This window comes from Monodon monoceros, unplaced genomic scaffold (assembly GCF_005190385.1).
Source record: "Monodon monoceros isolate NGI ecotype Baffin Bay Population unplaced genomic scaffold, NGI_Narwhal_1 Super_Scaffold_6, whole genome shotgun sequence".
Lineage (NCBI taxonomy): Eukaryota > Metazoa > Chordata > Mammalia > Artiodactyla > Monodontidae > Monodon > Monodon monoceros.
Window position 1 is genome coordinate 29,359,810 of NW_021703783.1, and position 13,802 is coordinate 29,373,611.

A 13,802-nucleotide genomic window follows, 5' to 3' on the forward strand; every position below is an offset into this window, starting at 1 on the left:
GCCCGGGGTCCAGTCTCGGCCGGCGCGGGGGCCACGGCCACTGTCACCCGGGCCGGGCGGGCTCTTGCTGCGTCCTGCCTGCCTGCCACGGTTCTGCGGGCACAGCACCTCAGCTGAACCTCTCGCAGGCCCCAGAGCTGTGTTTTGGCCCTGGGTGGGGGAGGGGGAAGCAGAGGAGGAAAGGGAGCGGGCGGGGGAGGGCGGTGCCGGACGCGGAGCCGCCGCCTTCGCATAAATGGGCGGGCGTGGGTGCAGATGGGGTCAGCCGGGAGCGCTGGCTGCGGGCGGTGAGCTGGGCTCGTCGTCTGACCGGAGCGGCCGGCCTTGGTGCGGGAGGGGCGGCCGGTTTGAAGCAGGGTCGGTCATGGCCAGTGGCAGCTACCAGGACTGCGAGGAGGAGGATGAGGAAACTCTGAAGAAGTTGATAGTCAGGCTGAACAATGTCCAGGAAGGAAAACAGATAGAGACGCTGGTCCAAATCCTGGAGGATATGCTCGTGTTCACTTACGCCGACCACGGTAATCGTTTGCCAGGGAACTGTCCCTTTGCCGTCCCCCGCCCCGGCCCTCCTTCTCCCCCGGCCTTTTTTTACAAACTTTCTCCCCCCGAACTTTGTGGCCGCACAAACCTGGATTCTTGAGAAGCCGCAAACTCTCTACTCCTTAGGGAAGAAAAGAGCTGACAATTCTAGGAAGGTCTTGAGCTCACTTCTTTTGTTTTCTCCCTCCTTTTCAGACTTAAAAGGGGTGCCATGAATCGTGACTTTGCTACTTTTCCCTAACCCCCTTCTTTTCCAGCCTCCAAGTTATTTCAAGACAAAAATGTCCACGTGCCTCTGTTGATCGTCTTGGACTCATATATGAGAGTCGCTAGTGTGCAGCAGGTAAAGGAGTTGTTTTCATTTCTCCCATTTCCCCTTCTCATTGGAAATAGGTGTTTTTCTATTAATATTCTATACCCAGAGTTCTGGGTTATTTCTGAGATTTGTCCTGACAAACCGCTGACTGTGGTTTTAAAATGGAAGCATTTTCAAATCATTATCAAATGTTAACGGTGTAAGAGGGCCAACTGTGTGCTCCCTAGTTGTATTTAAGAAGTAACTTTATACAGTCGGCTGACAGAATATGAATGGTGGTGGGAGGGGAATAATAATGGATTGAGGTTTCGTTCTGACATTGGCTAGATGGCTAGTTCATCAGTGCTTAAATAAAATTATTCTAAGAATCTTCCCAATGTACAGCATGTCCTGCAGATGACACAATTGTGAATAGTTTGGGAAGGAGGAATAATGAACAGTAATAGGACTAATAATAATTAAATTAATAAAATGAAGTTACTGGCAAACTCTCATAGGTTTAAGGTTTTCTTTTTTTTAAAACTTGAAGACAGATTTCTAACCTTCTTTAGTTGTAGTACACAATGTATTATCTAAAGAGTGATGTTTTAGGATTCCCCTATAAGTTTAAATCTATACTTCTCAACCGTTTTCATATAAAATGAATGTAAAAGTGAATCTTAGAATCTGCACTGTAGGAAACCCAGAAATTTGTTACATATCTTAGATATATTTAAAAAGGAGCCTTAAGATGATAATTAAGGATGATTTACAGTCAAAACAAAATTACTGCCTAAGGTTAACTTCCTTTGTAGATATTGAGATTTGGGGAACTGAAATTACTTTTTTCATTTGCATGTTAGATCCTGAAGGGAAAGAGAATTGAACTTTGAACTCTATCGAGGTGCAGTGTATCTTAATACCTACTTGAGAGGCTAGACAGATGTAAGAATTATCTGGATCTCTTAAGTCTGTATCTGTCTATCTTATGCTAATCTCTGTGTCTAGCTATGTCTAGTTTGGGTGAAACATATATCTAGCTTCTTTTATATGAAGATGTTTATATCTCAGATAAATGGTTACTTTTATTTTTCTTCAACTGAAATATTTCCCATCTGACTATTGATTTTCAGGCTGTTAGCAAATAAGATCATGAAAAAATGGAGACATGATAAAGACACTGTTCTTTTTAACACCCAATGTCTGAATTTTGCCCATGAAACATGAGTCACTCCCTGGCACTGGCCTATTGTGCTTGCTACTCTCCACCCACATCATCCTTCTTACTTGCCTCTGCTTTGGTGTTCCAAAGTGCCTTGTCTGGCAGCCTCCATTCCTTGGATTCTGTTCTTGGTAGTCTCCTCTGCCAGGTACAACTCAGAACAATTGGGCCCTGGGTGGCCTTTGGTCTGCAGGGTCCAGAGGAGGCAGTGCTAGACTTGAGAATCCAGGGAAGCCTGCAACATTCCCACCACCTAATTCTTCTTCATTTTAGAAACTGCCTGAGCCTGGACATGTTTGTTTGGAGTAGTTATGAATGTCACTCAATATCCTTGCCCAGTAGGTACCAGAGATAAATGAAAATAAGGAATTGTCTTTTGATTTGGTAATTTAATGGAATAGAATTATTAGTTTCAGCACAATATATTACTCTACAAAGGGCATTATGTATATTATATCATTTGATTCTTGCTGGACTCTCACTATCCTCTCAGAAATCACACTGAATGTTTTTTCCTCAGAATAAGTAGCTCATTTAGGATCGCAGAGCTAGTGACAGGGTCAGGACTCAAGCTTCACACACCTTCAGAATCTTTTTCCATCATATAGTAGGTGCTGATGTCATAAGATTTTTACGTAAGTAAAAAGTACAATGGTATGATACAAATACTGTGGCCGTGCTACACACAATGACATTATTGATTTAGATTATCATTGATCTTATCAAAGGGATGTGGAGTGGGGTAGCTCTACTGATATTTTAATACTCCACTTAAAAGAAAAAACAATTTTTCCTTCAGCTTTCTTCATATTACTGGTGAAATTAGTCTAGATATTCTTTAAAGCTTTATATCTTGAATCAGCTGGAGGTGCTGAATTAAAATCACTTGATGAATTTAAGGAGTTAAGGTAAAGTACCCTTCAAAAGTAAATAGTAAGGTTTGTTTTCAGAATTCATTTAACATGACATTCCAGACTCTGAATTTTTATTTTCAATGCCTTTTCATATTTTATTAGTTCTCCTTAATAAATGACAATCTTTAGAGAATTGGTAGTTAGGCTGCTGTCTTATAAATTTCTTTTCCTGTCAGTCATCTGATCATTTCTCTGTGTTCTTCAGTTTACATTACTTCTCTTTATCCACACAGTTTCCACCTTTGATGTAAATGAGTGAAATATATGAAAGTGACTGAAATTTTCTTTAACCCCTAGACTCTTTCCCATTGTGCATTACTTAGATACTTGAGTTTACAGAATAATTATAATAAAGTGAAACTACTAATTTAATTGTATTATAACTGTGCAGGATGGGAGCCTTCTCTTTTTGAAAGATAAGCTTTTAATTGAATACATTAATGGATCAATTGTTACCTCTGCTTTGCTGTTAGCAATTCTATTTAATCTTGGAAGCTCAGTTGCCTCAGTCTTTTTGCAAAGCAATTACTGATGCTGCTGTTTCATCAAGCAAAACAAAACAGGTTTTCTCCTTGAGTTAGCCATGCAGGTGCAGAGATGAGTATAGCATCCTGTGTGATTTATGATTTTATATTTCCCACCAGAAACTGTTCCAAATGTTAATTTTTGAAATACTTGGGGAAAAAAGTCTTGATGATTTTATGAAAGCACAAAAATAGCCAGTTTCTATGGCATCCGGATTGTCAATATCTGTTCGGCTTACGTGGAGGAGGTTGTCTACTTAAATATAGGTAAAAATAGCTGTCAGAAATTGCTTCCTTTTCAAGGAATTTGAAATCGTGTAAGAGGAAGTGATGACAGAGTAAAGCAATTCATGCTTAATCCAGAAAAGATCTGGAAATAATATTGTAACGAGATCTTATGTAATCACTTTTATCTTATTAAATACCCCTTGTTTATTCCTGTAAACAAGTAGGAAACGTGGCATTATTCCTTTTTGGTTGCATAGAGATTTCTCCCCTTGTCACTCAACCGTCTACCACTCAGCTCCAACTCACGTATCGAGTCTCATTTAGCAATGGGCCCCTCTTTGGCAGCCTCCTCACCATTTAGCATCTTACTTTCCTTCCTCACAACTCATCAGTATTAGAAGTTTCCATTTCCCTATTTTGAGTGACCAAATTTATAATTCTTTTGAAATCTGACTCAAATTCTACCTTTTCTGTATTATATTCTTCCCTGAGTAATTCTAGCGAATCCTGCTTTCAGGATTCATATTATATTGGTATTTATCACACATCGTGCTTAGGCACTTTTTCATTAATCTCTAGATCTGCATGTATATGCATTTTCTGTTTTCTTTTTCTGACCATATCAAGTTTAGTTCTGTAATATAGTAGAAAGAATTGAAGAGTCCTTAAATTTGGGGAGGAAACTATAACAGGAAAAGTGAGTTAAATTTAATCTCCAGTTTGGAATTAAAATATCGTATGTAAAAAAATGTATTTTTTTCAGAAGTAAAGAGCAGCTTATTCAAGTTGGCATCATGTATAAATGAGCTGAACGAAGGTATATTTAAAATGCATCAGTAAGATCATACTTAATTTGGGAATGTGAGAGAGTTTAGGGACACTTGTGATGTCTGAATCTCATCAGCTCATAGTTAGGTGTATGGAAGAAATCTAGAGGGGTCCACTGAGAAATTCTACCTCCTCTCTATCTCATAATGCCTGTCTCTTTTACCTGTGAAAGATGTTACATTGTCATCAGACGATACTACTTCTTTTGCTATTTTTTCTAGCTCCATTGTCTGGGGAGCAGTCTTTCCTGAAAGCTTACACTTTGCCATCAAAATCTCCAACTTCCCCTAATCCTCCATTCCAAACTACTTCATTTCTTCTTATAATTAAAGTACTAAATATTTAGAAGAAAATCTGTCAGGTAGATATGCCTTAAAAAGTACGAAGGCCTGAGAATAGCCTTTCCTGTACTTCATAATTTTGGTGTGTCCTCTAAAACTATTTTTTTTGTGTGTTTTATTTCCTTTTATGTAGACAATAGGCAGTCTATTGCCTTCATCATTCAGAAATGTTATAATATTTTTGTATGCCTTTTCAGTAGATTTTTGAAGAAAGATGTATTCTAAGTATATGAGTTGCTTTTCTCAGTAAGCATTTTGAGAGTATCATTTTGTTTTAAAATAATTATTTTAAAATAATGTAGCCACCTATTCTATTAAGAATGAAGAGATTCTTTGACTGAATATATTCTATTTGTGTGGTTTTTAAAAAAATGTGAATATTTGTCTTTCTTGTTTTTAGGTGGGTTGGTCACTTTTATGCAAATTAATAGAAATCTGTCCAAATACAATGCAAAGCTTAATGGGTCCCCAGGATATTGGACATGATTGGGAAGTCCTAGGGGTTCACCAGTAAGTATGTAAAAACAAACTGCATTGAATATTTATCTGTACATATGACAACCCTTCCCTTGATACATTATATTTGCAATCCAAGCCAATCTAGTAAAAATCCTTTAAAATACATATAGTTTTCCCTGAATCAATGATTTACATTTATAGAGAGCTTTTGACTCAGAAGTCTATAATCTATTTGAATTAGAAAACTAACATTTGAGGTAAGAAGTCAGGTGTTGTTATGATTTTAGTAATATAATAATAGTTATACAATTGATTAAGTTGTAGATTGTTGATGACTGTTTATGAATTCAAACCAAGGAAAGATTTTTTCTTTTTTTTTTTTGGGGGGATATGCGGGCCTCTCACTGTTGTGGCCTCTCCCGTTGCGGAACACAGGCTCCGGATGCGCAGGCTCAGCGGCCATGGCTCACGGGCCCAGCCGCTCTGCGGCATGTGGGATCTTCCCGGACCGGGACACGAACCCGTGTCCCCTGCATCAGCAGGCGGACTCTCAACCACTGCGCCACCAGGGAAGCCCCTCTTTTTTTACTTTTTAATAGTAGAACTGACACAAACCACTACTTCTTCAAAACAAAAATATGGGAACTAAAATGTTAGTTCTATAAATAGTAATTTAGAAGTTTATGCTTTACTGTCTTTAAAAAGTACATTTATGTATATTCATACATATATATTTAATGAGCTTAAACTACAGCTTTCAAAATGAAGAAAAAAGAGGAAATTATCTTTCAGCACATCTGCAGCCAAATCTTGATAGCTATTTACCAGCTATATTATTGCAGTTTGCAACATAATGACTTCTTAAATGAGACTACTTCTTTAGCCATAATTAGTTAAGAAAAACTTTTCTGAAAAAAAAATGTGTTTCCAGGAAAATCCTTTTTGGATAACTTTGTTTCTTGACATTTAAGAAAATATCTTCTGTCATCAACTTTAGGTGTTCTTTATACCTAATGTGACTCTTCTTTACCACAAAGAAGTGAATACTAATTGCTTCCAAAGGCATATTTCTTGTGGAAAACGTAATTAATGCAAAACTAAATTTTACATCTTTGCATTATTTATTAGTATTAACTGTGGCTGCAGATTTTGACAAATCAGAGCTGTTTGTTCATAGGCGAGCATGCCCGTGCTTATACATTTTTCCATCTTTGATAAACATGTGTTGCTGTTCTTTGGTTTCTAGCATCTAAAGACTGTGCTCTGAAAAGAGACTAATTACAGTTAATAGGTGTTCTCTGAACACCAAACTAATCTCTGAAATTCTATGAGTCAGTAGTAAAGAATACTGCATTTAATGAGGAATTAGACAAAATATGCCTGCAATTAGTAGTTGTAATGTTATGTGTCCCTTGGTTTGGATGAGAATTTCCAAGATCCCCAAAGATTAGCCATCTATAACTTTAGGGAGCAATGGAAAACTCATCTAGTCATATTCTGGTATAAACCAAATGTTCAAATTAACTTACATAAACATTTCTACAGGGAGTTTCATTCACTCATTTATTTGGTCACTCACTCATCATTCATTCCTCTTCTGTTCATCAGGTATTACACTCCTTTAGGCCAGAAGTAGTGTGAACAGTGTAGACACACTCTCTACAGTGGAGCATATTAGATCATTACCAGCAAATATTTATTGTAAAACATATCTCCTTATATTCAAGGACTTTTATCCCCCCAAAGGCTTACAGTACTAAAGGAGAAATCTCTTGTGTGGTGTTGAAGTCAGGAATAGTGGGAGTGGTGCAGGGAGAGGTAGGGGCAGCATAGGTAGGAGGAGAATTGACAGAGTCGAAGGACAGGGTCTCTCAGTTCCTCACCTCACCACCTGGAGACCACGTGCCAAGTTTCTTGGATCTAGGTGAAGCCATGGAGGCTCTCTCTTCTTCTAACAATAGAAAGCCAAACAGCACTGGGGTAGGAATAGACTAAAGATTGTATATTTTAGAATTGATAACTCAGGGGCTCAAATTTAATGCATTTGAACTAATTGAATACTATTGATAGACTAGGTTCACTTTCTGTTATAAAATACCAATTTCTCTTTCAAAAATAGTAAAAATCAATAATTTAAATATTCAAATGGTTCTTAATTTTTATATACAAGCTAACATTTTAATTACATCTCTCTATAATAATATCAATGTGTATAACATAATTTACAAGTTTGTATCACATATAAAATGATTGATCCCTTGGTGCATATAGCCCAATATTATTTTGGATATAGAATTGGGTGAAATAGTTAATAGTTGAATTTGAATATTTAGAAGAAAAAGTTATAACTTTTCTATTGAGACTCATAATAATTCCCTGTTAGTCATCATAAACCTGGCTCAGGTTTACAGGGAGAAAAAATACACTAGCTTCAATATAGGGAATGAAATACAATGAGATGAATAAAAATGTAGGTGAGTAAAAAACAATATCTAAAAGAGCAAACATCTAGGTATGATCTTGATTTTTGTTTTTAATTACAGACTGATTCTTAAAATGCTAACAGTTCATAATGCCAGTGTCAACCTGTCAACAGTTGGATTGAAGGCCTTAGATCTTCTCCTAACTTCAGGTAGTATATACACACATTTTTAATGTTGACTGAAAAAAACATTTTAAACCATTTGCTAAATGTGTTTTGATGTTATTTTTTAAAAGTATAATCACATAATATAACCTCAATATTGGTGATTTCCAAAATTCTGTTTCCATTTTCCATTTTTTAAAAATAAATTTATTTATTTATTTTTGGCTGCATTGGGTCTTGGTTGTTTCGTGCAGCCTTTCTCTAGTTGCGGGGAGCAGGGGCTACTTTTCATTGTATGTGCGGGCTTCTCACTGGGTGGCTTCCCTTTATTGTGGAGCATGGGCTCTAGGCGCGTGGGCTTCAGTAGTTGTGGCATGTGGGCTCAGTAGTTGTGGCTCGCGGGCTCTAGAGCACAGGCTCAGTAGTTGCGGCGCACGAGCTTTGTTGCTTTGTGACATGTGGGATCTTCCTGGACCACGGCCCAAACCCGTGTCCCCTGCATTGGCAGGCAGATTCTTAACCATTGTGCCACCAGGGAAGCCCCTCCATTTTCTTTCCTTATCTCTTTTCTCTACACTTTTTCTCTCAAAAATACCACCCAACATCTTGGCCTTAAACATCACCTTATATATTACTCCCAAATCTAATGTCTGTCCCCAGCTTTGCTCCTCAGATCTGGTCCCACATCTCACATTCTCATTAGTTTGTTAGCCATACATGTCCTTGTCATGACTGTATTGTACTTCATTATATCTCTAATATGTTTTCTATAATATATGCTCTAGAGTATGACATAATAGTAATATGTCATAATAAAAATATATAGCATTTCTTCTTGAGTGCTTGCTAAATGCTAGGCTTAACATGTAAAATACTTAATATGCTTTTAAAAGCATAATCCTCAAAACATCCCTCGAGTTTATTATTTTATCTCAGTTTTCTAGAGAACACTGAAGCATAGAGAGATTGCCTCAGCCAAAAAGTAGTAGAACCAGGGTCTGATTTCACATGTCAGGTTCTTTCCCTGAGTAAACTTATACTTGGAGGATAATGGACCTGAAAACAAAGAATGTTGCTGTGGTGCAATAGTTGTGATCATTGCTGTGACAGACACTTGCTATGATGTAAGGTTCTGAGAAGAAAGGCTCCTTTCAGGGAAGCTAAGCATGAAGGATAGGGTGGATTTCCTTCAAAGTGTGAAGGGTGCTTTAGGTCAAGAAAACAGCATGTGCAGCGTTGCAGAGGCCTGGGAGGGGCTGGATGTGTGGGTGGTAAGATTTTTAAAGGCCCTCATTGGCCATGCTAAGTGATGAAGGTCCAATAGGACAAAGAGAAAGGAAGAAAGAGGGTGAAGATCAGAGAATGAACTGAAGAGGGATAGGAAAGGCCAGAAGGTACTCACCACTTCACCAGAGCCTTTTATTAAAATATATAATGGGATGTACTAACTAGTCTTAACCATGATTTATTTAAACTCATCCTTGGGATCTTGTTTTTTGGTGGGGGTGGGGAGGTAAAGATTTATTCTCCATTTGGCAATGGACAGGAGGTTTATGAATTTGAGAAATCTCCCAACATGAATATATCAAGGTTAGCAGCATGTAGACAAATAGTAAATTTGACATGTGTTTTAAAAAGACTAGTTAATTTCTTCCACGTAACATTAAGGATTTTGAGCTTTTAGGAAAATTTGTAATGTGTTTTAGGGTTCATTTCAGGTACTTATTAGAGGCTAATTTATGAATCATTTTTTTGTTTGGCTTATTTGTTAACTGAGGTAATAGTTATTGGGCACTTACTGCTGTGCTGGCTGCTAGAGAACTCTCAGACAGGTGAGGCAAAGTTCCTACAATGTAGAAGTTCACAGTCCAGCACCACTGTCCAATATAACTTTTTGCAATGAAGGAAGTGTTGTATATGTTCAAAATCATGGCGAGTAGCCACGTGTGGTGGTTGAACATTGGAAATGTGAGAAACTGAATTTTAATTTTATTTAATTTTAATTGATTTAAATTTGAGTTTAAGTAGCCTCATGTGATTGGTGGCTACAGAATTGGATAGCACTGACAAAGAGATAAAAAGCATTTAAAGAAATGATTTCAATGTAATGAGGAAAGTACTCTAACAGAGATATGAAGAAAACCACCATAGGAACAAAGAGAAGAGAGCAGCTAAGCTCATTTGTAGGAGTTAAGAGCATGGTCATGACCTGCTTTAATTTTTTTTTTTTTTTTTTGACCTGCTTTAATTTTAATCCAGCTCTGCCTCTTATTTGTTCTACTTTGGGCAAAGTCACTGCATCACTTCTGTGCCTCAGTTTCCTTATCTCTATCTAACATGAGGATTGCACCTACCTCACGCGGTTGTGGTGGTTTACACGTGTTAGAGTGAACTATCAATACTTCAACCTATGTCTGACATGTTATGTGCTGTAGAAGTGTTTGCTACGACTACCACTCCTACAGTTTTTATTGACAGAATAGGTACTGTTTGTCTTATTTCTTGATTTAAGGTAGGATCATATTTGGTGCAGAAAATGGCAAGGGCCTTCCATGCAGCTAGTGCAAGTGCAAAAAGATATCAAAAGAAATGTGTTCATGATGAGCAAGGGGTTTAGCATGTTTGGAGTCAGTAGTGCAGGGAGGGACGTGAGACTGATGAGATACATGTAGTCTGTGAAAAGTCTTGTCAGACTGAGGAGTGCGAGAAGGCCTTAGAAGACTTCAGCAAGGGATTTACAGATCACATTTGTGTTTTAGAAATATAATGCCGCAGGTAAACTAGTTAGGTAGGGATTTGGACCTACCAGAGCAATTATGCAATTGTGTTTGCATTCTAGGTGAGAAGTGTTGGGGTCCTGAACAAGACAGAAATGGAGGGGCCTAGTTCAAAAGGAGTTTTTGAGATATTTAGAAGTTAGACTTGAAGGACTTGGTAATGAGTTGATTCTTTGGCTAGTCAGAGAATGAGAAGAGAGAGGGAGGATGAAAGAAGGAAGATGACTGTAGTTTCTCTGGTAACTATTGGATGGTGGTTATTGATGAAGAGATGGAACTGGAGTAGGCTAGGTTTGGGTGGCCATGGAGTATTCAGATGGTGTTGTCTAAGAGGCAGGTAGAAATGTTTCAGGAATTTGGGGCAAGAGGTCTTGGCTATGGGTATTGATTGGGAATCACAGAGTTATAGTAAAGTGTACTGGGAGTTTATCTCATTTAGAAAGACCGTAAAGCTTGATAGGTCTAACATCTGGGGCAATTAAGTGGTTCATCAAAAAGAGAAGTCCACAAACCATTCATAACCCTCATGTAAAAATGAAGACATTAAATGTTAAACCAGCTATTTACTTGGAGCATATTCTCTTTGAAATAGGTAAAATCACTTTGCTGATACTGGATGAAGAAAATGATATTTTCTTGTTAATTTTTGATGCCATGCGCACATTTTCAGCCAATGACGAAGTCCAGAAACTTGGATGCAAAGCTTTACATGTGCTGTTTGAGAGAGGTATTTAAAATGTCAAATTCTTTATTTTGATATTTATATAAGAAGAAATGGTTTATAGTGGGATAAGTAGGATATAATTATGATAATAAGAAAATATCTGAAATTGTACTATTTATTAAAAGTTGGATTGTCAGTCAAGTATAAGTAATGGGGTTAATTCAGAAATATTGCTTGTTTTTGCAGAATGAATTTCATTCATGGATTATCAATTATGCAATTGTAGTAAACTTTCTTTCATTGCTTAGCAAGGCATAGGTTCACTTTGCAAACTGTATGTGTAGGAGTTAAGGAAGAAAAAGTAATACTGTGAAGCCAAGCATAGGTTAAGTTTGGGTTTATGATGTTAAGTCATCACCAGAGGTTTTAGAAATTGCTAAAGGCTCTGGATAAAGAGCTAAGAGGTTTACAAAGTGTCCCTTAGGAAAAAGACTAATATGTATTTTATCACATGGCACTGAGAATGATGACAGAGATAGCCATGTAATTTTATAGTTGGTTGGAACCTTTAGTCCTTCCACTGGCTTGGTGAGGAAATGGATCAGAGAAGTGAAATGAGCAACCTGCCTGAGAGTACACAGCTAGTTATCTTCATTACAATTCAATTTACCACAGTTTTTGAGAGCACCTTCTTTGTCATTATGAGAGCCAACAGTGCTAGGAGTTTAGGATAAGAATAACGTATGTGGGCCCTGTGTTCATATCAGTTTACCTACTCTAGTTTCTGGAAGCTCCAGGAATGGAAATTCTACTGTTTAATTCCCTGTCTTATTCCAGAAGGACTTCAAATAGCTTATAGATATTTATAATACATTAGAGGAAAAGAAAAATGAATGAGGAAATGGGTGAAGGGAAAATGATATGAAGCTAGGTTAAATTTACTGCTTACTTCAGATCCTGTATCTTTGCAAAGGGATGGACCAGAAATTTGGTTCTTTGCTTCCTATCAGGCAAAGAGGTAAACATCATTGGTTACAAAGTTACTTGAGATAAAAGTAAACTCATTAATCAGAAGACGCAATCAGTCTCATGGGAGACTTGAGAAAATACTCCCTTGGGCTTCCCTGGATAAGTTGATAAAATACATACAGTTTGCAAGGAACACAAAGTGTATTTCAGTGAAAGAGATTCTATCAAGAGTTAGAACAGCATGGACATGGGGCTCAGCTCTCTGATGGTGGAAGAGAGGAATGGAGGAACTGCATGTCTTTCAGGCTGTCATCTCTAAATGTCGTATCTTGAAACTAAGCTTTTCATGAGAATTGGACAGAATAGAGTTTGAGGAATTACTGTCTTGAGGGCTTATAATCTTCTGTGCTGCAGTTTAAGGGGCACATTCTTATTCATGAAAGAAGGGTTAGCATCACTCACCAGCATTGTGGGATCCATCTAGGACATATGGAGAAGCGCCAGGGAATATTAAAAAGACGATCTTATTTGATAGATCAGTGCTGACAGTGTTGTGATTGTATATGTAGAGTAGAAACATTTCTGAAGTTTTCAAGAATATGAAGTTCCCCATTACTTAGTGGCACGTGTAAAGTTAATTTTCAAAATTTGAAACTATGCTCTGGAAACTGTTTCATAAAATGAGAAGGTTTGGTGATACTTCTCATTTATTAGAAGAACCCAGTCAATTTCACATTATATTATATGGACTATTGGTGTAAAGTTGAACAGCAAAAAGTAATGTTGATTATGAAGAGTGACACTAACATTTATGTCAGTGTCCTTCTCAGGCTAGATAAACCAGATTTTTATACATGTTTTTGAGGTTCCCACCCAATAAAATGACTCCAAATGAAACTCATTGGCTTGATCCCAAGACTTTAATTATGAAAATTAATGATGACAATTTTTCATCTCTGATGAAGTCAGACCATTAAGATAAAGTATTTCAAAGTCTAATTACTTGTTACTTGCTAAAGTTTATTCCTCTTGAACTCATCCACTTAGCTGAGCTGCCCTTCAACAATGTACCATTAACCACTCCTTTTTTTTTTTTTTTTTTTTTTTTTTGCGATACGTGGGCCTCTCACTGCTGTGGCCTCTCCCGTTGCGGAGCACAGGCTCCAGACGCACAGGCTCAGTGGCCATGGCTCATGGGCCCGGCCACTCCACGACATGTGGGATCTTCCCGGACCAGGGCACGAACCCGTGTCCCCTGCATCAGCAGGCGGACTCTCAACCACTGCGCCACCAGGGAAGCCCAACCACTCCTTTTTAAGCATTGTGATATGTTCACTTCAGTAGGCCATCTTTATTATTCATTGATTAGTTTTCTCTAGAATCTTTCAAATGAAATTGTAAATAATTTTATTTTTCTGAGAACTGTTTGGTCACTACATGGTCACTACATTTCA

General features: G+C 37.7%; 1 protein-coding gene across 3 annotated transcripts in view; it reads left to right on the forward strand.

Moving 5' to 3' along the window:
- The first annotated feature begins 263 nt into the window (after nt 1-263).
- Nucleotides 264-13,802, forward strand: part of LRRK2 (leucine rich repeat kinase 2) — a 150,624-nt gene continuing 137,085 nt past the window's right edge. The window contains exons 1-5 of one of the 3 annotated variants that reach the window (XM_029204420.1): nt 264-518; nt 798-883; nt 5,293-5,402; nt 7,895-7,983; nt 11,308-11,442. In XM_029204420.1, the coding sequence (XP_029060253.1) occupies nt 365-518; nt 798-883; nt 5,293-5,402; nt 7,895-7,983; nt 11,308-11,442 (574 nt within the window). In that variant the 5' untranslated portion in view covers nt 264-364. Of the gene's footprint in view, nt 519-797; nt 884-5,292; nt 5,403-7,894; nt 7,984-11,307; nt 11,443-13,802 lie in introns of those variants that run through there. The other 2 variants (XM_029204421.1, XM_029204422.1) reach the window with 2 other exon arrangements.